Below are 24,691 nucleotides of genomic sequence, written 5' to 3'. Positions count from 1 at the left end.
TCTGCTTCAGTAATATCTCCTTAGGCCCTCACTGGCCAATTTTGTGTTTTGTTTGTACGGTTATTTTCCTGGGAACGTTACTACCGATGAATCTTGTCCATCTCCGCTTTGTTGGTTGAGCAACTGTCCCATGACGATACTTCTCACAACCTCTTCTGACACTCCCTTTGCCAGCAGGTCGGTAGTGTGGACCGCTTTCCTTGTCCATCTGGCTGCACAGCCAAAGCATTATTTATGTAGTGATAGAGAAATTTCTTTCTGTTGTTTCAGTAAGAGCTTATGAAGACAGAGTGAAGTCTGTGAGAGCCGAGGGCCTGTTTTGTAGATTTGTTTAAGAGTAAGCATTTACAGCGCTGTTGCTGCGGGTTGGGTTTGAAGAATTTAAAGGGCCATTAAGAGGAGATTATTTGTTTGGAAAGTTTACTGTATGCATTCCAGTCTCGGTGGGTATAAAGGATCATGCATCACACGGCATCATCAAAAGCGTGGCGGGTGATTGATACATACACAGCTCACGTCTATGCTCAGGTCTGATGCAGGGCCTCAAAAATGTTGTGATGCAACATGTGTCGTTTTAAAAAACAGTCACTGCAAAAGTGTTCTGGTGCTGATGTTTTGTCCTCCCAGTGCAGGTTTGCTCATTCATTAAAATGCTCCCAATTTCAAATAATGGGAGTCGCAGAAATTATCTCACCCCTGTGAAATGTCTCTCTTGGATTTCTCAATCAGGCCCAGTGCCGGGCTTGAGTAACCTGGGATGATAAATGGGTTCTGAATGACTTCAGCTTTGGCTCTTGAGGCCTCGTAGGTATCCTAACGCATTAGTTCATGCAGCAATGCCTCTGCATATTTGTAACGTGCTATTTAGTAAACAGCTTTCCCACCGTCAGTGACAGTTTATCTTCTCTTGCTTGCTTTCCTTTGTAGAGTATCCCATACAGTTTGTCATAATGAAATGCCTCTCGTGGCTGAGCGGTGATAGCAGCCTTTTTCATAACGACGGAGGAACTTGGAAAATGCTTTTAAGGCCGACTCGAGGAATCCATCATCAATGTTTTAATTTGCATGTTATGAGCTGAGCCGACCTGTTGAGCACTAGCCTCCCCTCTCGGCCCTGAGTTGTCAGAAAAGCATTCAGTGGAATGGCAGTTAGATGCATATGTGGACCATCTGGGAGAGGAAACGCACTTGGCCAACTTTACATACCATGGCCACAGGCTGCATTTGTTGACTGATTTTCTTACACCATGCATAATTTGCACAATTGAACCTCCCTGCACATGGAACCCACTGATCACAAATGAGCAGTTTTTTTCCCCCTAAAACTTCATTCTCCCCCAGCACATGTACTCCGTGCTTTGCTGCTCAATCTAATGCCCGTGGTGTGTTTCTGCCTTGTCTGCATGTCTTTACAGTACATTCTGTGAGTGTGTGTGTGCCAAGCTACAAAATGAGCAATGGTATGAGCTCTGAGTTAGAGATACTCTTCAGACATATTCAGGGGCTTAGTGTTGGCAGAGCAACTGTGACATTCCTTTAGAAGTGGATAAAAAGGAGAAGAGCAGAACCTCTCCACTCACACACAAACAAGGAAGCGGGAGACATGTCAGGTCAACTTGAAAGCCTATAGCATAGCGTGTTCTGCTCTATATGGCTCTAGTATAAACAATTACATCAGAGGCTCGGTGGATATTGTGTAATGTGTGGAGTCGAAAATTAACATGGTGTGAATTAAAACATGGGAATAATGGTCTTTTGGACAGATGTGCTTGAAATAATGCGTGTTTGCAGAGGTGAGAGGCTTGAAAAGACTCGGGCTGGTGGGTTCAGACTGCCACAGACGTCAGTGGGCATGGCAGCCTGGTTTGGCACAGCGGTGCTGCTTTAAATCCAAAGAAAGTGTAATGGTGACTTTTACAGTTGCCTTTAATTTGAAGCCGTTCGCAAGAGTTGCTCAGCGCCTCACAGATGATGTATGTGTTCTGATGCCCAAGTGTGTGGGTTTGTGAGGCTCTCCAAAGATACCCAAAGTTTTTCTTGCACTGTAGGTGCCCACTGCCAAATACCCCCTTTTAATTTTTTGTATGATGCAAAGCTCCCTTATAAAAGTGAATAATTGCCACCCGCTTATTGACACCTAACACTGATCTTAACCTGGATGGTGTGAGAGTGTACTTGCACACGGTAACAGCAAGCATAGATGTCAGAGAACGAGACAATAACAAGACCCTTTCCCTGTTTGTCTGTAGGATCTCTGACAGTTTTGCACTTGGGGTCATTTGGCAGAGAGGCAGGATCAGGCTTTGGGACCTCTCATTGATCGTGTCAATGACTCCATGGAAAAGGAAAAGCAAAAACAATATAAGGCTTTCCGCCAAAGTCAGCTAGCTCACATCAGCCAGCGAGGGAAAGACTTTGTGTGTAGCGGTGTGACTGTGTAAATACTTAATTAGTCCAACATGTGACTCGTCCTGCCTCTCACAGCACCGCGTGTCCGTGACTGACAGCGCAACCAAATCTTGAGGTGACCAAGATTAGGGGAGGTCACAATGGAGGGAGGGGGGAAGAAGAGGAAGCAAAGGGGGATCTTCAGTGTGTCCACATGTCTCACGCGATCTGGAATCACCACAGCACGTCACGTGACTCTTGCTTCCATTCAACTTGGTCTGTGTCACCTTGTAAGAATGCAACTTATCCACCAACTTGGAAGCGAAACTGTGTGATAATTTGATACTGATAAAAATCTGCTGTCATGACAGTGAAGGACAAAATGATGGGCTTAACTTTCAAAGTGAAAATTTATATGGGACCACAGCTGAACAGCAGAGTCTGCCTGTCAGTCACAGTAAAACACTGAGTCTCCTGGGCCCTTGAAGAGGAAGTTTATCTTCATGAAGATTTTCCATCACATTACAGAAAATTACAGCATTTGTATTATGCTGTAGCACGTCTTTGTGCTTCTTGCAGCTACTCTACTCTTCACATGTTTGTTTGATTAGCCATTTTTTGCATACCAGCACCGGCTTCCAAGTCAGATAACAGTATTAAAGATGTGTATGAGTTACAGTACAATAATCTCCCCTTGTGAATTAACCACTTGTTCTTATGAAGCCTTCCTGATTAAATATGACCTGAAACCAAGAATACAATGAGAAACAAGTCCCAAAAATTTCCTGGACATTCCAGAGCTCCAGCTCCGAAGTCTGCTCTCCTCGCGTCTGCCGTCAGTTACAGTGGATCTCTGCCATGGAATTCTTTGCTCTCTTAAATTAAACCCTTCACCAGACCCAGCTGGTTCACAAAGCAGAGAGCGAGAGAGAATGAGAGGGGAGAAAGGGGGAGGAAAATGGAGGGGATGGAAAGGAGCGAGCAAATATTTCTCTCACTTCTCATGTTTGGCTTTCTCCATTTGCTGCTATTAACACCTCATGTCTGGTCTGCACAAGCCCTTAGACACCAACTGGAGAGGAAAGAGTGAGAGGAAAGAGACAAGGATGGTTAAACCGACAGAGGAACAGTAACAGAAAAAGACTGTGCGCCGAAAATATTGTTTTGATTAATGTCTCTTGTATTCCTCTGGTCCCGAAACAGAGAATTACCTTACCTAACCCCAACGGAGAATGAGCAAGACGTTTCAGTGCAGAGATTGAAACCAGATATTTCTGTTCACACTGGCTCAAATCCATCACTTGTACTGGACTTGTGTTTGAGAACATGACTGGTGACTGAAAGTACTAGCCACACTGTCTGGCCAGTTTTAATCCACCGTAAGTCTTCGGTTTAAATAGCGATCTGCATGACATGGTACAGCAGGAGGCATGGCTGCCTGTCCTTCGTCACATTTTCATTCCACTGAAAAACAAGATTCCCTCTTCTTTGCCGGAGAAGCTCTAAACTTGCGTATCCTCAGTGAAATCATTCTTAAACAAGCCACCGCAAATGAATCACCAACCATTGCTACGCAATACTCAATTATTCATAACGGCAGCACAGCAGATTTCACCTCAACAACCTGTTTGTGCACTTGCCACTTCACAGCTTAGAGCCAGGGGTCTTTTCTTAATGGAAACTGGCTAGTAAACTGTGTTTCTGTCACATTTCTTTCTTTTCAAGGAATCTAAATGGAGGAAACTCTGATGCACTGCTGCGCCGCATCACTTACCTTCCAGTTTACTTGGCCCCCAGTCCTCCCTCCTGTGTAGTATTGGGTTTCTGTGCCATTTAGAGCACAGGCCTTCTTTGGGTTCTTTTGTCTAAGGTCCAAATGCAATTGGGGTTTCAAGTGGTCTCTCGGGCTTTTTATTACGACTCGAGAGTCACTGAGAAAATTCGGAGCTGTATTAATGTACAGAAGTCCTTCAGCTTGACAGCAATCAGCCAAATATTTGGAGCGGCACCAAAGAAAAATGATGATATGATATCAGGGTGCAGGCTTTCCAAGTGTGTAGATCATGACAACAAACAGCAACGGTGTGGACTCCCGCTAATGCGTGAGCTAAGTCGGGTCTATTTGTGTGAGCTGACATGCTGTAATAGTAGTAGTCCAACAAAAGTCTGCTTGTTTGGACTCACAAGATGGTGTAAATATAGCTAAACAGAGGGCTTTTGTACAAAACTCAACCCTCCATCTCCCAAAGACACAATCAGTGGATGAATGCCAAACTGACAAAAGTCCAGATTTTGTTAGCGTGTCCTCTCTCTTTGAACTCAAACATACACAACCTCCAGGGTAGCTTTTTTAAAACTGTAAAGCATTGTATTTTCCTACACTCCAGTGATGTCAGAATTACAGAAAACGAAGTTTCCCTTCTTTTCTTTCTTCTCTAAACTTTGCCTCTGCCCAAGGCCTGCACTCATAGCCTCTTGCTCACACATGCACACACTCAGAAGTACTTCTGGGTGTCTGGATTGTGTCTCATGATCTCAATCAGACAGTTGAGCTCAACCTGGCAGATGCTGGACAACCTTTAAAACCACTGCCAGGTCGGGCTGTGCATGTGCGAGCACAGGTGGGCCAGATGATGGATGAATAAGCTAAAAACCTCCAGGGTCCTACCTGTCTTCACTCTCTTCAAGTCTTTGGTCCACACTAACATGCAAAAGCCTCCTCTTGCTGTAATCTCACACCTACAAACATGTCTCAGATTGGCCAGTGAGACAGTCCAGTGCTCTTAGTGTAAAGGAACACATCAAACCAGACCCGTAACGCTTCCATTTTTATGCCAGTTCTTTAACATTTCTGGTGCACATTTCTCACTGATAAGCATAAGACGAATGATTCCTCGTGTCAGCCGAAGACACATTGGAAAAGGGAAAGCCCAGCATCAGACAGATTTATATAAGAATTGATTACTTCGAGGTGTGGCTGGGGATGGTTGAGCAATCGAGGGGAATCAAGCTGAAACCTTTGAAGGAGATGAATTATCACAAGGACGCTCAGCTTAGCCTTTGGACTTATATTGCATGCTATGTCTAGTTGCCAAACCTTTGGCAAGGCCAGTGCCCACATTTGTTTTGACTCAGTCATGAAACTTCACTCTCCATCTTCCCCTCTGTCTCTCGCCGCACATTCCCACCCTTCGTCACTATCATTACCTGCACCCCGCGGCTTGCTGGACCAACACCAGACCTCTCGCCCTCCACTCCGAATCTCGCTCAACTCCCCCTCCCCCTCGCTCAACTCATTTCCCATGCTTACTCGTTCTCACCCAGGATTATTTTTTGGCATACGAGCATTGATGAAAATAAATTCCTTGGTCGACTAGCCCATTGGCAGCATCCAAATTTCTTCTGGTTTCGAAAGCAGTCATTACTCCGACCTGTTTGTCTCTGATAAAAGAATTTGGTTAACTCACAGCTTCTTTTAATTCAACTCTGTGAAATACAGCTCAGACATTAATGTTTCTAACACGTTTTAAAACATCCATTCCCATATGTTAACGCTAAGTAATAGGCATTTATCACTTTGGCAGTTGTCTGGAGATACTTAAGTTCAACATAATGCATCTAGATGTGAATAAAATTACACCATCTTGAGGGTTTTTTTCTTCTTCTTCTTCTTTCTGTCTAAATTACAGCATGTTTTGTATCTTAAGAACTCTAACATATAAAGTCAAGCATCTATTAAATTACCTTTTTTATTTTCAAACGATTTGAAGCCACTAAATTCAAGCAATCTAAACCTTTGTCTGACTGCACGTTCCAGTGTTGAATTTTCTAATAGTGCTTGTAAATATGCCTTTTTAAGAGTCAGAGCGGAGGAGAAGCAGAATCTGTTTTCTGGAGGTTTTTTTTTAATACTAATCTAGTCTCTTATGATCAATAGGCAGGTGGTGAGCATTTTTTCTTTTGCTCTTTCCCCACATTCTTCTCACATTGTTTGTTCCTGTCAGCTCGCAGGGATATGGCTTTATTTATGTGTCAAGTGAAGCCAAAAAGATTAGTTTGGGGATTTAGGGCCTCAAAAAGAGCAGACTGCTCCATCCAGTGTTTAGAATTAAATATAACCAGACAGGGAACCAATTTTTTTATGGTATTTCTCTCATGCATTTTAGCCAGTTGGGGTCAGCTTTATCCCATGTACCCAAAGTAAAGTCCTTGGCTCTGAAAACACACACGCAAGTGTTTTCAATCAGATTTAATTAGGCACACATGACATTATATCTTATGCCATGCCATTTATTTTTTTGCTGTATGGTGCGCTGTACTCACAGGTCTTGGAAAATGTTTGAGTGATGGCTTATTTTTCTTTAGGAGTAATTACTGCTGGGTAAACCACATCTAACTCACTATAGCCACAATGAAAGAAAACTGTGTGCTTTTCTTTAATTTGCTATCATCTACACACTTCAGTCCGTTTGTGAACTGTCACTTTTGTATTATCCAGGATATGGAAATCTAGGAGGTGGCGGCCTGGGGCCTGGAGGCTATGGAGGAGGTGAGCTGAAACTAGAACTGCTATGTGTATGTTAAACACAGGGGCAAAAACTCACTAACCTTTAACTTTTTGTGTCGCTTAGGTGGCTACGGGGGCTACTATCCGGGAGCTGGATCAAAGGCTGCTAAAAGCGGTAAAATGCAGGGCAGAAAATGTCTGGGTAGAAATGTAACATCGGCTTCTTATAAAAGAGTGATGGCATCAGCAAACAATTTTTCCTTGATTTCTCATTGAGTGCAGTGGAAACTGGGGGTCATCAGATAGGATCATGGGATACTGGCTGTTGGAACGAGACACCGATTATGTTTCAATTACTTGTTTTGATTACTGAAGCGATATTATGCTTCTTTCGAATTTCAGTCCTGATATCTGAGGTCTAAAAATACCTCAGGACTTTAAGGACTGAAGTAACTTCCAGGATTACAGTGAAACATCCCTGCAGAGGTGGAATGAGCTCGTCTGCCATGTGAAAGCTTGTTGTTAAACAGAAACATTGCCTCCCTCTTATGTTAAATCTGTTTTTGTTTGGATAATTGCAAACTGACATTACCGATGTCACTGTAATCCGTTAGGTTCTGTCCACTAAACAAAAAAACGACACACATTCACAGATGAGGCTCCTGGATGGATCTGAAGTGCATCTGAAATTCTGGTTGTCCTGCTCACAGGTGCAGGAGGCAAGCTCACGTTTTGGCACGTTGACAGACTACTGTACAGACCAGACTGACACTGACTGAAGCATTTTGAACTCTGAAAGATCTGCATGCTCAAATGTTAGGAGAAAGCCAAAGTGAATGTTTCACATTAATGGTAACTCGGCATGAAAACACAGTTTGGCAAACATGCGTACATTTTTACCATGTACTTGCAAACCTTAGACAGCGTAAACCTCAGCAGAGCCTGGCCTGACCTGAGAGTCCGTGCTGTTTTCAGACACATGATTTGCCTTAAATTAGTACGGCTGATTAAAAATGAACTCAGGAGGGCTCAATCATGGCCAAGACTTGACTATGGCACGGAGCCTACCGTTAAGTATTGATTGGCAATGGCAAAAATCAGTCCCTAGAATCAGTCTGTATTGTTTTCATGACACTGAAAATAAAGGGTCCTTCCTCTGAAAGAGCACAGATAAAACAAAACATTCCCTTGCCAGAGTTTGCCTCACCAGTTCCCCCAGAACGCATACTTACAGGCAGTGCGCAATGTCTGTCCAATAAAGTGTGTGGACTTTAAGATAAAAAAAAAAAAATTAACCAAATAAACCATTGTGTTTTATCCTGCTGCCAAGCTCCCTTGCAAGTGAAGCTGACAGCTCATTTCCCGCAGGAGGGGTTAGCCAGCGAAATGAGGCATTTGATGAAGTGAGGAAAATGCCATGCATGCTGGCTGCCGTTTCTGATTAAAGCAAAAGTCAAAAGCCATGTTGCTTTTGGTCACGGGGGTGATGATAAACTGCGAGGCCCAGATTAGCTGCTCTCATTACCGCTGACCAGCAAGCGGACCTGCCACAAGCCACAAAGCCACTCATTGCTCATCTTTAGTGGCACAGGGCCCTCTAGTGGTGTTGGGATGCACAACTTTACATTGGTACAAAGCATCTTATGGGTGTCAAAGAGTAACGCTGAACTGAATGTGACTTCAAATATATGTTTATGTATGCATATGAACAGGGGTTGGAGGACCAGGAGGAGGTCCTGGAGTCACTGGAACTGGACCCGGTGGAGGCAAGGCACACACCTCATATCATTTTTCCACCTTTTCTAATTTTTTTCATCTTATTTTTGCTCTGATTTCTCTTTCATGAAATTGAAAATTGAAAGCAAGTCTTACTTTTGTTAGGCACTCACTAGAATAGATTGTATATAATACATTTTCTAATATATAATAGTAAGAAAGGAGTCAGCTGTGTGTAGAGGCAGAAATCCCAGTTTGGCCAGGATGTGTGTGTGTTCTGGACACTGTGTCTTTTTCACACCCCTTTCTTTAAGCAAAATAATATTATGGTTTCTTTTCTTTCTGTTTTTTTCAGCACCTGTTATTCCTCAGACCGGCCTTCCTGGAGGTGGTGGCGCAGGAAAAAAAGCTGCCAAAGTGCCAGGTTTTGTAGACTCAACAATAAACTCATGAGAGTGAAGACAGACAGGATGCAGCCCACCAGGCAGTTCAGCCACATCAAAAATATTTTCCAACAAAACATATAAATGTGCAAAAAAAACCCAGAAAAGCTTAAATAGACAGTAGTGTGCAAAAGTCTTGCATTACCACTCGTTTCTTTATATTTTGCTAATAAAATGCGAAACATGCACAGTAATTTATTAAAACATGTCCAAACATACATGAAAATACAGGATATAGGGTAAAAACATTGTTAGAGAGCTGAAAGTCCGTTTTGGTATGGCCAGCTTTATACTTTGGCAAGCCTGAACTCTTAGTCAAAATTTCTTGTAATTTCTTGTAATTTAAAAGTAGCCTTCAGAAATAGTTCTCAAGGACATTCACAGCTCTTCTCTGGATGTTGGCTCCCTTTTGTTCCATTCTCTGTCAAGATGATCCCACACTGTTTAAATAATGTTGAGGTTTGGGCTCTGAGAAGCCAATCCATGACTGATAATGCTCCATTGTTTGTTTTTCTATTCACATATGCTTCTCCTGCCTTAGCAGTGATTTTGGGATCACTGTCATGAAACCAAATGCAGCCATTCCCAGTCAGACATTTTCCAGATGGTATTGCACGGTGGATCAAAATCAGACTTTTCTGCTTTGATAATTTCATAAGTTTTAACAAGATTCCCAACACCACTGGCTGAAAAGCAGCTCCAAACCTGTCTTCTTCTGACCTGAACCAGAAATTTCTTATTTTGAATTATTACTGTATATAAGACCGGCCCAGTTCTTGTGTAATTTAGCAAATGTCAGTCTTTTTTCAGTAAACATCATATCTCAAAAGATGTCACCAGACATGACTTCCAGTTGCTGTTTATCTGCTGTAGATAAAGTTTTAGGTCTGCCGCTTCTTTTTTGTCTTCTTTGTCCTTGTCTTCCACTTGTCCAGTTTCTTGAATTTTTTTAAGGACACACTGCACACCATGCTGACATATACCGAGTTTTCAGTTAGTAGCTCTTTGAGAATCACCTGGTTGCTGTAAAAATACAAGTTGTGTTATCTTTAGCTATTTGTTTTCACAAATTCAGCTAAAGAAATGGGAATACATTATGTGTTTTTGTGACGGGGTGCTAGTCCCTAAAGATACATTTTAAAATGGATTATTTGCTACACACAGCACTGGTTCATTCATTGAATTAATGACTTCTTTATGCTTGAGTGATTCATAGGTGATTAGGTGTTTTAAAAAACAAAAAACATTCCTCTGAAAACAGTCAGGTGCAAGACATGAGCTGAAAATGAAAGACAGAGAAGTATTACCTGATTTAACCTCCTAAGACCCAAACTCTTTCACGGCATGCATTTTTAGTTTTGTCTTTGCTATTTGGGCTGATTGGGACCTGATGGATGTGAAAACAAAGAATTACCAGGTTTTTTTTTTTTACCTGATTTTTGTTGCTGAGAAAAATGAGATCCACATATGAGGACATTCGTTTTAAATTTTGATAGGATAGTGGCAGTATAATGTCCTCGTAAGTGGATATCAGGCCCTTGTAGAGCACAATTTAGCATTTTGGTCTAGACAACCCAAAATGTGATGTCCACATATGTGGACGCCAGGTCCTAGGAGGTTAAAAAAATAACAAGAAAGCACCTTAGAAGCAAAATATAAAGACATGATGGGTGGCTCAAGACTTTTGCATTGTTTTGTACATAAAAGCAAAGGATTATACTGAGTCTTGGCAAATGTGGCCTTAGAAAACAAAAAGTCAACATTCCTTCAAAAGAGAATTTCTCTGATAATATATTAAACGTAATATTGAATATTATACATAAAAATACAACTCCACGTCTTTTTAATGCAGCTTTAAAGGCATTTTTACATTGCTGAAATAAATTTAGATGAAGGTGAAACATCAGTGTATACAGTATAATTCATTTAGTTGTAGAGGTGAATTCAATTTGTATCAACCCTAAAAATATTTGGCTCAATATGTAAGCATTTTCTGCATCCCATTTGGCTTCTTTTTTGTTTTTGTGGTTTTCGGACATCTAAATGTTCACCATCAACACTGCTGTTGATCCCTCACATATATTTAAACATGGGTGTCTTCTCATTGGCTGTGGCAGGTGTGGGTGTACCTGGCCTTTATCAAGGTGGACTGGTGCCTGGACAAGGTTTGACTCTTTCATATATTAATCTGGGGAACTTTTACTCCTTTGTCAGTTTCACCATACAGACTGTCAGTCATTTAAAAACAACTGCAGGAATTTCTGGTTTCTTCTGGCTTCTTCAGGGTTTGGTGGACGTGGAGTTCTGCCTGGAGTGCCCACTGGGTCTCAACTCAGTCCCAAATCAAGTAAGTTCAGGTTTTTACTCATGGGTGTCAGCTGATTTATTTTCTGTTTTATTTCATTGCCAGTGAATCCCAAACATAGTACATACCAGCTCTACAAAGGCTTACACTACAGACAATCCTTCACAGACAATATTAGTAGAGGTCCCAGTGTAACACATACTAAACAAATGTTGATGAATAAGTGAAAGTGCTGGTGTGGGTCCAAAGAGTAATGCTGTAGCACCGTGATGCATGGTTTCAGTGTGCTTTGCTTCGTCGCTGCAGCTCTGTTTAATACTTGCATGGAAAAAATCTTCATGTGTCTCACTGGAATATCTCATTTTTCTTATGTAGTTGCAGGAGGAGGAGGACAGCAAGGTAACTTTATCAATGATTGTTTGTTATTATACAAGTAAATATTTCTGGGGGGGGTATCCACTCTGTCTGCTATTATCTAACCAAGATTTAAATGTTTTTCTTCTTCACAGGTATCCGTGGGTATGGGGGACCAATGCAGCCAGGAGTGTTCCACGGATACCCCCTCAAATCACCCAAAGTTCAAGGTGTGACAAGAAATTATACAGTATTTGCATTAATTCTTCTACAGCCATGTGGTATAATATATCATTTTGTGGTTTAAACTCTGCTAATGTTAAATAACTTTAACATCAGCAGGATTATTATTATCATTTTACAGACTACAGTCTTACTTATCTTATACTTAACTGTACTCTAAGATTTTCTGTGGCAGGTTTAGCACTGGGTTATTCTAATGAGAGAAGAGTGTATTTGGGGTCTCAGACAGATTGGTTTTGTTTTGTTCGTCTTTCTGAAAGCTCCCGAACACAAAGGTTGCCTATATTGTCTCAATACATGCTCAATCATCCAGCCAAGCAAATCAAAAAAGTTGATTCTGTTCATCTGGACGTAGCGTTTTCAGTTTGAGAAAGGCACTGGATGAGTGACGAAATGTTTCTCCCACTGAAAACACTACGATCAGGTGAACAGAATCAACCCAAAAGGTTGATTCTGTTCGCCTGAACGTAGCGTTTGCATATGATGATGTGTGCACATATGGAATAATTCCAGCCTCTTTTTTTCACTCTTTCTCTCTTTAGGTGCCTATGGAGCAAAAACTGCAGGTGGAAAACTTCCCTATGGTAAAAATACTTGTATTTTTTAACGTCTTTGAAGTTTGGTTTCAGTGGAAATTCAGCATTTAGTGATTGGTCTCGTTGCGATCCATGCTTCAGGTTATGGTGGCTTTAATGTTGCACCTGGACTGCCAGGAGTGCAAGGTGGCCCCGGGTCGAAGCCAGGATATCCTGTTGGAACTGGTGAATGTTTTCACATATTTTTTTTCCTACGAGATGTGGATTAGAGATATGGAATTCACTTTTTTACTTTTTTTTGCAGGAGTGGGACTTGGGGTCATATCACCTGGTCAGGCTAAAGCTGCTCAGGGTAAAGCTGCTCAGTGTAGTAGTTTACCATACTGATTGAAGTAAATGCTTCCTGTAAAATCAGTATGCCTGCATGTAACTGAACTGTCTGCATTCTGCTCCATGTTTAGGTGGCACTGGAGGCTTTGGAGCTGGTGGTGGTGGCTTTGGTGGCACTGGTGGACTGTATCCAGGCCAGGTGCCAGGAGGTACGATATCTAGAACTTTGCAAGAAAGCAAATGCATACCAGCACACATGCAGAAAAAAGTCACCCAGCAGTAAAATGAACTGTAAGATGACGGGAAATGTAAAGATTTACTTTAACACTTTCATGCATGAATTATGACAACCTCAATCAGGGTTTTCTCATGTACTTTTCAAAGGGTTTGTTGCATGTCCACTTAGCTGGGCAACAGACATTTTGACTTGTGAATTTGACACATGAATAAATAATACACACTGTGTAAAAACTATTAAAAAAAAAGATATTTTTTTATAAACAAGATGACAATATAACAACAGATAAATATATAACTATAACAAATATAATATGGAGTGAGACATAAGTGTCCAATGTGCAAGTGTACCATCAACACTGACACAAATACAAGAAAACAGCCTTTGAATAGCTGTCCACTGTAGTGACCACTATGCATGAAAGGGTTAACTAACTAGTACAAATATTTCACACCATACCTTAAACCTTGTTTTATTGTATGTACTTTTTTGTTTTTTAAATTTAATTAAATGTTCTTCAGTTACTAAACTTTTATCATATGACTATGATACAGGGTATGGAGCTGCTAAGGCTGCCAAATATGGTGAGAATGTTTATGTTTTTTCTTATCTGAAAAAAAAATACTTAAGATACTTTCTTTTAATCCTTTTTCATACTTTTTCAGTAGAGTGAGAAAAATATAACTTAACTAATATAGAATTATGTTACATTACATGGAAAAATTATTTACATAGACAAATTACACATATGCTTTTGTCAGGAGTTCCAGGAGGTGTACCTGGGGGAGTACCAGGAGGTGTACCTGGGGGAGTACCAGGAGGGGCACCGATTGGAAGAGTTCCAGCCATTAGTGGATATTCACCAGCAGCAAAAGCTGCTAAATATGGTATGCTTTATTATTTGTGGAACTGTTACAAAGAAAACAATTCTGACAGTTAATTAACTAATGAAATTTTCAGTGGAAAAACAGAAAAATTCTTCAAAAAAACATTCTGTCTCACTGACTTCTAAGACCATGATTTTCAATCTTTCAATCTCCAAATTGAAGGAAAAACTGATGGCAAAATATTTGTGGGGTGGGACCTGGCTCAAGTAGAAACATGGAGACAAATAGGGACAAATGGAAGGGGAGTGGGAGAAAATAGATCAATTGAAAAATAGAAATAAGGGGACAAGCACAAATTGGAGAATACTATCCTTTTAGCAAAGCTGAAAGCTGCTAAATGTCGTATGCTTTATTAATTTAATTTTACTATTTATTTTGTGAACTTTTTAAACATTATATCAAACTGTAACCTGTAAATGTACTTCTTTTTTTCAAAAGTGCATTTTTTTATCTATTTAAATTAGGAACCGGAGGACAAATAGGCACAGGAGGACAAATAGGCACAGGAGGACAAATAGGCACAGGAGGACAAATAGGCATAGGAGGACAGCTGGGAACTGGAGGAGGATATTATCCTGCAAGCAAAGCTGCCAAATATGGTATGCTTAACAATTGTGTTAATTTTTATTGTGAATTTTTTAACATCATGCCAAAGATTTAACTTCTAAAGGTATTTAAAATGTGTCTTTTTTCAATTTAACTGCATGTGGGACAGGAGGACAACTAGGAACAGGACAACTTGGAACAGGGCAACTTGGAACAGGGCAACTAGGAACAGGGCAACTAGGAACAGGACAACTTGGAACAGGACAACTTGGAACAGGACAACTAGGAACTGGAGGAGGATATTATCCTGCAAGCAAAGCTGCTAAATACGGTATTATTAATGATTGTGTTAATTTTTATTGTTAATTTTTTAACATCATGCCAAAGATTTAACTTCTAACGGTATTTAAAATGTGTCTTTTTTCAATTTAACTGCACGTGGGACAGGGGGACAACTAGGAACAGGAGGGCAACTTGGAACAGGACAACTAGGAACAGGACAACTAGGAACAGGACAACTTGGAACAGGGGGAGGATATTATCCTGCAAGCAAAGCTGCCAAATACGGTATTCTTAATAAATGTGTTAATTTTTATTGTGAATTTTTTAACATCATGCCAAAGCTGGAACTTCTAAAGGTATTTTATAATGTGTCTTTTTTCAATTTAAATGCATGTGGGACAGGGGGACAACTAGGAACAGGAGGGCAACTTGGAACAGGAGGGCAACTTGGAACAGGAGGGCAACTTGGTACAGGAGGACAACTTGGTACAGGAGGACAACTTGGAACAGGCGGCGCATATTATCCTGCAAGCAAAGCTGCCAAATACGGTATGCTTTTAACTGTATTATTGTCTGCATGTTTTTAGCCCATTGGGCCGAAGGATTCCCATCGATTTCTAGCAACAATTATTGTTCTGTTTCATGCACAGTTTTCTAGTGTCACAAGAATCGCTGGTCCTCCTAGAGTATTGGTCAGCGAAACAAGTTTGAATTGACTGTTTCTGAGCCTCCTCACTCCTCACTGGATTTTAATTCTCTGTGGTTTGTGCATTATAGCCAACCATTGATAACAAAACTGACATCTTGGTTTAACATTATCTCAAGCGGTATTCTAAAAAAGCTACTTATGTCTTCAAAAGTAAATATTTTGTCTCTATTTAACCCCTCGGGCAACAACTCCATCAGATATTGCCCATTTAACTTCAATCTGAACAAAAAGGCAAATAAGAAAGCAAATAACAGCTATAAAACAAAGAGTGACTGACAGAGATGTTACTGAACCATCTTTAAAAGTTCTCAAATGCAACTCAGAAAATTCATGATTTACGATATTAAGTGAAGGAGTAGCAAGACTGAGAAAAAAATGTTAGTGGCCAAGAGGCTGCGGTTGAAGGGAGTTTACCATTTAAGCCACTTTAAAAGTATTTTCCAGCTTCTGATGGCTGTTTGGAAGCCTCAGACTCCACCACCACAGTCTGTTCCAAGTGATACATTTGGATTTGTTTTTTTAACCTCTTTGAAACTGAGACTTTTTTTTTCATTTTGGGAAAAGTTTCTTTAATTAATAATTAATTTTATAAATTTTAATTTAACAATGCATAGTTTATTTATCTTTAACAATACAGTTTTATTCCACAACAAAAACAAGTATTAGTAAGACTCCTTTCCTCTGGGGGGTGACGTGGCGATCCTGCCTCCATGGATCTTCTCCTCTCTCCGTTCACGTCCGACCTCGTCTAGCATCTGCTCCCCTTCCTGGAAAAAAGACAGAAAGAAAAACACCTCCCTCGCCCAGCCTTGATTATTAATATCATCTAACTGTTTGTTGGGGAAGTTTCCATTTAATAAAGCCTGCAGAGAAACGGTGAGCGCTGGCTAACAACCTTTAATCAAAAAAGAACAGAAACCCAAGCTTGGTGAGAGAAGCCATCCTCGCGGGGCTGACGGTCGGCAGTCTCTCCCTGAAGCCAGCAGGGCCCTGAGTTTAAATACCTTCCTACAGGAACAAAAGGATGTACACAGCTGTTTTCACACCTTAAGTGAAACTGAGACTTTTTAAATAAAATTTTGCCCAAATGAAAAAAAAAGAAAAACAATTCCAGACCAAATATTTGTGTCATAAAACAATTACATTTTTCCTTAAAGGTCAAGGTGGTGGAGGGTTTATTCCAGGTGTTCATGGAGGTGGTGGAGGAGGAGGAGGAGGATTTTTACCAGGATATGGATGTAAGCATACCACATGGACATAATACTTTTAGATATTTCAAGGATATTTTTTAATCTTATTCATTTTGTCCTGCTAATCTACCCTTTTGTCCTTACTTTGGTCCAGCTTTGGCAGCCAAACCTCCTAAATATGGTGAGACTTTGATATTTACAGTTTGATACCTCGTAATATTTGCCAAACGTATTCCACCTATACAAGTCTATCAACATATTAATACATAAATCCAGTGATACGGTTTTAAAAGTTGTGCCTTTAATGCAATATTGGACTTATTTTGCTTTGTTAAAACTGTGCTGACACATTTTATAGGAGTCCCAGGAGCAGGCCTAGGAGGAGGGATTGTCCCGGGGGGAGCAGGACAGGTAGTCCCTGGTGGTGGATTGGGTGGTAAGTCGCTAAAGGTTTGTTGTTGTTTTTTTAAAGAACTACTTCTCTGTCGTTTGTGATAATTCAGCAGCAAAACTTTGTTCGGTTTCTTACAGGTTTTGGAGGTGGTGCTGGAGTCAAACCACCAAAGTATGGTAAGGCTTTGTTTTGATTACACTCTAGAATAATACGATGAAAATAACACCAATGCAATATGGAGAGAAATACTAAACTTTATTAGCAGCAGTAGGTGGATCACACTCCCCTGCTGCAAAAAACGTCTAAATAAGGAGGCAGAAATAAGTATAAAATGAAATAAATGCTGCACCTTGAGAAATATTTCCTCGGGCATGAATGTATTCTCACACATTAATCTAACTTCACTTTAGATTTTAATACTTGTGAACTAATTGTGCCACCTGCACTAATGTAGGAGTTCCTGGAGGAGTTGGAACAGGGCTAGGACCTGGAGGAGTACCTATTGGAGGAACAGGATTTGCAGGTGGACCGTACTCTGCTGCCGCAAAAGCTGCTAAATATGGTAGATGAAACGACCACACAAGCATATAAGTGCTGCACATATCGGACACATTTCCTTGATGATTCTGAAAGAAAGAGTACAGTTTTCTGTCACTTCAAGTATTTTTTTACGTAATTGTTTCAATACATTTTTATACTGTATTAGTTGCAAATTAATGATGCAGCTGCTTCTGGTTCTTTTAATTAGGAGTTGGAACTGGAGGTCTACCTGGAGGTACTGCATGAAAACACCAAACAGCCATTGAGTGTGATTATAGAATTCAAGTAACATCAAACAATGTCATGATATGAGTATTAATGACAATGTGTTTTTACACAGGATTTCCAGTTGGAGCAAAAGCACCAAAATACGGTAAGGAGAACCTCAAAACGAATATAAAAAGCTACATTGTTTTATAATAAAGATGCAAAGATGCAGAAGTTGGTTAAAAGATAAAATACCTAACCACAGCTAATTACAGTCAACTGGAGTAAAGCTTTATCCACCAGTGACATCAGGTATCAGAGTCTAAGTGATGATGGGAAACAGGTTAGAGTTCTTGCAAATTATAGACAGAATTTGGATGAATAAAAAAAAAAAAAAAAAAAAAAGATTTTTCCCTCCAAAGGGAAGGAATGTCATTAGGTTCCATTTGTTTGTTTGTCTGTTTGTTAGCAGTCTAGCATCCACAGTTTTCAAAATATCATTTTCAAATTTTAGGTCACAAAAGTTTTGGAATATCAGGTCACATACAAGGTCACACCAAATGTGAAATATCAGTGAAAAGTTTATGTTACCCACAGATTTTTTATGAATCATCTTCAAAATTCACAACACTACACTGTGTCTTGGGTAGGTTGGCTAAGCATTTGACCTTTGTTGTTAAAGCCCAAGGTCAAAGATGATCTTGAAAAAAAATGTTAAGAATCCACATTGAGTAATATGTCACAATGACCTGCTGAGGTACTATGTCTGCCAGTAAGTTGTGTCAGGGACACCAGCTAAACAGGGAAGGAAGAGCAGGCACAAAAAGGGGCTCCAATCTAGACTCTATTTTTTTCAGTGTAACAGGAACAAATACCGATCTGCTTTTTTTTTTTTGTTTTTTGCTTGTTTGGGTTTTTTGTGTTGGGGGGAAAACTAATAAGATGCATTATTAGGCCTTTTTCGTTATGTAAATGTATTCTTTGTTGTATCATTGCAGTAGTTCCAGGAGTGACTCCATACACACCTGTCACTTTTCCAAATGGTTCTGTTGTACCTGGTCAATTAGTTCCTGGAAAACCAGGTAAAGCTTAGAGTACAGCTTCGTGTTTGTTTTTGTTTTTTGTTTGTTTGTTTGTTTCACCTTTTTATAGTTGTAAATTTTAAATGATCCATTATTGCTTCCACAGCAAAGGATGTCAGTGGAACTCCTCAGCCAGGTACGGTGAAATGTCACAGCTGATTACATACTGTATGAAAGGCGGATTTGTCTGCCACAGTTAGAGTATTTCTGTAAAAAGTTAACAGCAAACTGAAGGGACTCGTGGATTTCCTTTTTTAAGCCTCAGAAGCTCAATGAGAGCTTCAGCACACTGCTTGCACGACTTTAGCAATAAAACACGCACACAGCTCACCTACCATGCTATTTTTTTCTTGTTTTTAACAGTTGCTCTCTACTTTGTGGTAAACATATTTGCCCTTCACTCCTTTTCTGCCCACACAATTTCCCAGTTTTCATAATAGTGCTACAAGCCGTTGACCACCTCCAGCTTTACAGCCTCCAAGCTGGGGCAGTGCTTTGGTCCACTTCACAGCTTCTGCCTTTTCTCGTGACTCTCACTCTTTGCCCGTGGAATTCATGCTGGATCAAACTGGTACTTGTCATCTTTTTGGCAGAGCCCACTGATATTGCCGCAACTGGCAAGACCCCAGAGGTCCCAGATCCCAGTAAGACTCGGTTTGCTTGAAGTCTTTGACCATAAATTCAAATATAAGGCATTTATTTGATGTTTGCAGTTTCTGCCAGTTGTAGTTGAGTTTTGATCTAATATATATTTATCTATTCAGTATTTGAGAATGTGATTTTTATTTTATTTTTTTTGCTTCATTTCATCACTGCATTCAAAAACATCATTTTTATGATTTCACATTTAATTGGAGTCGTTGAGATGATTTGGACCCTTTTTGCTTCTGTCTTGATAATTATGTCTATTTATTTAAATCAAATATGAAGAAATTATGCCTTATGAGAGTATTTATAATTTATACAAAACTAAATAAAATTTTCCAAGATTTTGAGAGTTCACTTTCTCAAATACTGTTTGGAAATAGTATAGAAAAGTCTCGTGAGCATGCATTAGCTGTAGTAAGTAGTACTCCACTTCTTTTTGGGACTGTAAAGATGGGAACCGATTACCTTTCTTACAGTATTATATATACTCCGCTAAAGGGAAGCAGCAATATTTACTCTGTCAAATACATGAGAGAGCTGTCTCAGATATAGTCCCAGAACACCTTGTTTCACCTAGTCCTGAAAGAAAAGCAGACCTATTATGCTGGCTTCAAGCTCCAGAGTTTTGTCCTTGGACTATACTAGAGTAGTTTTGAATCATAGCTCAAAATTATTCTTTGTTACCTTATTTGAGCATTAGTTCACCTCAGTTTTAGCTATTCTTCCTTTAAGCCAACTTTCTTCTGATTGGCTGCCCCTCACTAAAAGAAGACATCAGCAGCAAGTGGGTGGAGCTTCTATGCTGACAGCCAGAGCTGCGTGTCTGATATGGCGTCCCTCTTTGAACATCATGCAGATCCAAGAGTAGGAAAACTGTCTGAAACTGAGTATTTAGAGCACAATGAAGGCTTTTGGTTCACGTGGATTATTTAGTTTTATAGGGATTAAGACTTTATGTTTAATATATCCAACAGTATTCACATCACCAAAATAAATAAGTGAACACATAAAAATAAAAAGAACGGCAGCATAATAGGGCCACTTTAACCTGTCTTGCCTCTTCAACTTCCTGTTAGTGTTGCATAATTTGGTGCTGCTTTTTTTCCCTTTCTCTAGCATTTACTCATCTTGTGCACTCCTTTAGTTTTTTACCTCACAGCTTGCTGTGCTTGATGCATTGCTTTCATTATAGCATCATAACTGTAATTTGTGTAATATTAACTGCATTAGTCCTTTAGAGGGAATGTGTAGATTAATGGGATGTGATCTTTTCTGTTTTAATTCCTCGTATTCTCCACAGAGGTTTGTTTAGGAACATGACTGCTTGTACTCATAGTTTGACAGACAGTTTTTTGTGATATTTACACAGTTTAAGTTTGTAAAATCACTGCACTTAAAGTCCTTTATTATTAAATAAACATTGAATATACTGAAAAGCAGCTACTTCACACTTTTTGTTAGATTAGTTGTTTCTTAGTTGCATGAAATCCTAAAACATCATGTCTTGTATTTATTTCCTTGCATTCCCAAATGCAATTAATGTAAACCATTGATTCTGTTGTTATTAGTGGGGCTCATCTGAAAAGACAAAATAAGTAAAAGGCACTTTTCTAACTTTTTTCTTTGTTTTTTTCTTTACTCTCATGGTGGATGGGTGAACACAGGTGGTAAGTTGGAAACAAACATGCAGGTTTTTGCTTCATTTGATTGTCATGTGTGTGTCTGTTTGTTTTAATAAATTTTATTTTTGACTCCTCTGACAGTTTCTGGTGGAATTGTTCAGCCTAGTCGTAAGTATTCACATTAATCCTGTAAATCCTTGTTAACCTTGAAAGTATGCTTACTGTGCTTATCTAAACATTATTATACTTTTTCTTTTTTTTACTTTACAGCAGGCACAGGTGTTGGTAAATATGTCAAAATCCTCTCATACTGAAATATACCAAAAATACTCAGAGGTTTATGATTTGGGCTACATTCAAACATTAAACGTGACAAAACTTTTACTTGTGTGTTTCCCGTGTGACAGTTGGAACGGGAGTTGACGCTCCTGTTGGTGGTAAGAACAGTTTTCCTTTTTCTTTTCTATACATATTCAGCATGTGCCATTAAGCAACTTATTTCAATGGATCTTCTAACAAACGCTTGTAGCATCTGTTAATCTGTAAACTCAATGACAGGGGTGTCAAACATAAGGCCAAGGGGCCAGAATTGGCCAAATCCAGCCAACTGGACAGCTTTGAAGGAGGGCATCAATTTTGTACTTTTAAATGTATTTTCAGTTAAAACATTGTGGTTTATACGTAAGGGACAGTTTGGACAATAAGCTACCAGAACTTTCTTTGCATTTATTTATATTATAACACATATTTATTTCTTATCTCTGGGATTAAATATGCACTTAAACTTCTTTACACTAACAGCATGAGCTTTATGTAGCCCTTAGTGTGAAATGAGTTTGGCATACCTGCCCTATTACATTTATTATTACTGAAATTGCATTGCTTGTCATTTTGACATATTTTAACTGATGTAACCGTTGCCTGTGTTTCTAGTCGACACTTCACGCCAAGTTCAACCTGGTAAGTTTAACTTTTTTAATCAAAATTGAGCAAAATTTACTGATTAATTTGTAATTTACAATAAGGAAAGAGAGAAAAAAAAGGAAAATAAGAGTTAAGTTTCACCCTGTCACGCCTCACTCACTGGCCACAAAAAGGTTTTTTAACATTCCTCCAAGATTTTCGTCCATATTTACGTGATGACATCACACATTTGCTGCAGATTTGTCAGCTATACATCGATGAAGGAAATCTCTTGTTACGTCACATCCCAAAAATGGTCTATTCGATTTAGTACAGAGAACTCACCGACGTGTTCAAGAAACCAGTTTCAGATGGTCTGAGCTTTGTGACATAGAATATAGACTATATTCTATAAAAATGCCCCCCACACCATAACATCACCACCAGCAGCCTGAAATGCTGATACAAGGCAGGATGGATCCATGTTTTCAGTTTGTTTACACTAAATTCAGAACCTACAATTCAAATGTCACAGCGTAAATTAAGACTCAGACTCAGACCCAGCAATGCTTTCCAGTCTTCTGTTGTCCAGTTTTGCTGAGCCTGAGTAAATTGCTGTCGAGTAGCAGCCGGTGTGGTCTTCTGCTGCTGTAGCCCATCTGGTTCAAGATTTAAGACACTGTGTATTCAGAGATGCTCTTCTGCATAACTTGGCTGTAATTAGTAGCTGTTTTAGCTGCTGTTGCCTTCCTATCAGCTTGAAGTAGTCTGGCTTCAACAAGGCATTTTCATCCAGAGAACTGCCGCTCACTGGATATCTTCTCTTTTTTGGACATGGTCCAAAAAAGAGAAGATATACCTTGAGTGGAGGTTCTGGCCGTGTGGCCATGTGGGAAAATCCCAGTAAATCAGCAATTTCTGAAATACTCGAACCAACAACCATGCCATGTTCAAAGTCACTTAAAGCATCTTTTTCCCCCATTCTGATACTCAGTTTGAACTTCATTTGCACTGTAAGAGTGAAACTGAAGGTCTGCAATAATTTGTGAGACCTGCTATAATGTATGGTTTGGATTAGCACTGAAAAAAATGACAGGAGGCCAAGCTGAAGATGTTAACTTTGGAGACAAAGTTAGAGAAGCGAGACTGAGATGGCTTGGACACATGCAGAGAAGGGATAGTGGATATGTTGGACAAAGAATGTTAAAAAAAATGGAACTGCCCAGATGGAGGAAAAGAGGAGAGCGAATTCATGGATATAGTGAAGGAGGACATGCAGAGGGTTGGTGTGATTGTGGAGGATGCTAGAAACAGGGTGATATGGAAGCAAATGATCCGCTGTGGCCACACCTAAAGGGACTGCATAGATGTACCAAATGAAGTGGCCAGTGAGTGTAATTCTACCCGTTCTTGTGACTGTAATAGTTAAAGGAACTAAATCACGATATGCTAAATTAAATTAAATGTATCAAAAATGTCAGAATAGTTGAGGATTTTAAATTAACTGATCAAACTGTTGTTTTCTAACTGGTTTTAATAGGTTTTCCCTTTTTTTTTACCTTTCACGCATGTTGGGAAGTTTATTATTCCATCTGTTATTTTAACTGGAGTTCAACAACAAGTCAAATATTTATTATTTTATTGATTCAGGAGCGCCGTGTTGTTTTAATCCCTCAGTCTCCTGTATGTTTTCTAACTTAAAGTTCATGAGAGTATGCTGGATCCATCTGGCCACATGGTGGAGACCAATACAAACATAACCGCTGTGGGGCTTTTTCTCTTTGACTGTAAAAATAAAAGGCGCTGCTGTTTTCAGGTCCTGGTGTTGGAACAGTTGGAAAAGCACCCAAACCATTCATACCAGGTAAAGAGGAACTAGATCGTTTAACTATCATTCATTTGTATGATAAAGCATAAGATATTGTCTCTGATTCTCTTGCATGTGATCTTTTTATGTTTATTTTGCTCACTCCTTTGCCACAAAATACTAGATGTGCATTTAAGGAGTTCAGCTGAATATTGTCTGAATTTAGTACATAATATTTTAGCCATCTGTAGCTAACACCAAGCCTAGATGTACATATCTGGATTTATACAGTTTGTAAAGGAATTTATATTTAAAAGTTTCTAATTATTAAAATTGTGCATTATACATATGATCAGTATGGCACAGTTAAAAGACTAAATTGTGACATATCACCGATTAATTTCAGCACTACTGTCATGTTTGCTGCTGCTGCTCATTACTCACACAAACACACATACAGCATTTTAGCTCCATGAAGCCCTGTCATTTTAGTCTCAATCCAAATATTGGTTAATTTGTTTTTATAATCACATCCACTGTTATGCTACACATGATGCGTCTTTCTTAACAGGCACTCTCTGTCCAGACAGTTAATGATTCTTCAGCCTGGATCAATGAAACCAACAAAAAGCTGCATCAGGCCAATTATACCTGCAACAGACTGAATAGTCATCAGTTTTGTGCATCTGCTGGTTTGCACTTTTAGGGCATTTTACCTATTGTGCACTTTTTTGCAAGCTTTAATGTAATTTTTTGAATAGAATTCTAAAACTTTGCAAAATTTGTAAATTTTGTTGGTAACAGGAGACTCTCC

General features: G+C 39.5%; 1 protein-coding gene across 9 annotated transcripts in view; it reads left to right on the top strand.

The window, feature by feature from the left end:
* Positions 1-24,691, top strand: part of elna (elastin a) — a 54,143-nt gene that overhangs the window by 20,469 nt on the left and 8,983 nt on the right. For 2 of the 9 annotated variants that reach the window (XM_025898449.1, XM_025898453.1), the window contains exons 6-38: positions 6,887-6,937; positions 7,020-7,070; positions 8,608-8,661; positions 8,967-9,035; positions 11,172-11,219; positions 11,339-11,401; positions 11,735-11,758; positions 11,869-11,943; positions 12,499-12,540; positions 12,634-12,717; positions 12,797-12,844; positions 12,954-13,031; positions 13,615-13,644; positions 13,822-13,947; positions 14,412-14,546; positions 14,654-14,824; positions 14,941-15,060; positions 15,178-15,324; positions 16,642-16,722; positions 16,829-16,855; positions 17,033-17,110; positions 17,206-17,244; positions 17,523-17,630; positions 17,817-17,843; positions 17,949-17,981; positions 18,814-18,897; positions 19,004-19,033; positions 19,491-19,543; positions 21,308-21,335; positions 21,438-21,452; positions 21,575-21,604; positions 22,101-22,127; positions 23,887-23,934. In XM_025898449.1, the coding sequence (XP_025754234.1) occupies positions 6,887-6,937; positions 7,020-7,070; positions 8,608-8,661; positions 8,967-9,035; positions 11,172-11,219; positions 11,339-11,401; positions 11,735-11,758; positions 11,869-11,943; positions 12,499-12,540; positions 12,634-12,717; positions 12,797-12,844; positions 12,954-13,031; positions 13,615-13,644; positions 13,822-13,947; positions 14,412-14,546; positions 14,654-14,824; positions 14,941-15,060; positions 15,178-15,324; positions 16,642-16,722; positions 16,829-16,855; positions 17,033-17,110; positions 17,206-17,244; positions 17,523-17,630; positions 17,817-17,843; positions 17,949-17,981; positions 18,814-18,897; positions 19,004-19,033; positions 19,491-19,543; positions 21,308-21,335; positions 21,438-21,452; positions 21,575-21,604; positions 22,101-22,127; positions 23,887-23,934 (2,124 nt within the window). Of the gene's footprint in view, positions 1-6,886; positions 6,938-7,019; positions 7,071-8,607; positions 8,662-8,966; positions 9,036-11,171; positions 11,220-11,338; positions 11,402-11,734; positions 11,759-11,868; positions 11,944-12,498; positions 12,541-12,633; positions 12,718-12,796; positions 12,845-12,953; positions 13,032-13,614; positions 13,645-13,821; positions 13,948-14,411; positions 14,547-14,653; positions 14,825-14,940; positions 15,061-15,177; positions 15,325-16,641; positions 16,723-16,828; positions 16,856-17,032; positions 17,111-17,205; positions 17,245-17,522; positions 17,631-17,816; positions 17,844-17,948; positions 17,982-18,813; positions 18,898-19,003; positions 19,036-19,490; positions 19,544-21,307; positions 21,336-21,437; positions 21,453-21,574; positions 21,605-22,100; positions 22,128-23,886; positions 23,935-24,691 lie in introns of all 9 variants that reach the window. The other 7 variants (XM_025898457.1, XM_025898451.1, XM_025898454.1 and 4 more) reach the window with 7 other exon arrangements.

This window comes from Oreochromis niloticus, linkage group LG14 (assembly GCF_001858045.2).
Source record: "Oreochromis niloticus isolate F11D_XX linkage group LG14, O_niloticus_UMD_NMBU, whole genome shotgun sequence".
In the NCBI taxonomy this organism is placed as follows: domain Eukaryota; kingdom Metazoa; phylum Chordata; class Actinopteri; order Cichliformes; family Cichlidae; genus Oreochromis; species Oreochromis niloticus.
The sequence above is the reverse complement of the archived record's forward strand: the minus strand, read 5'-3'. Positions and strand labels throughout refer to the sequence as shown.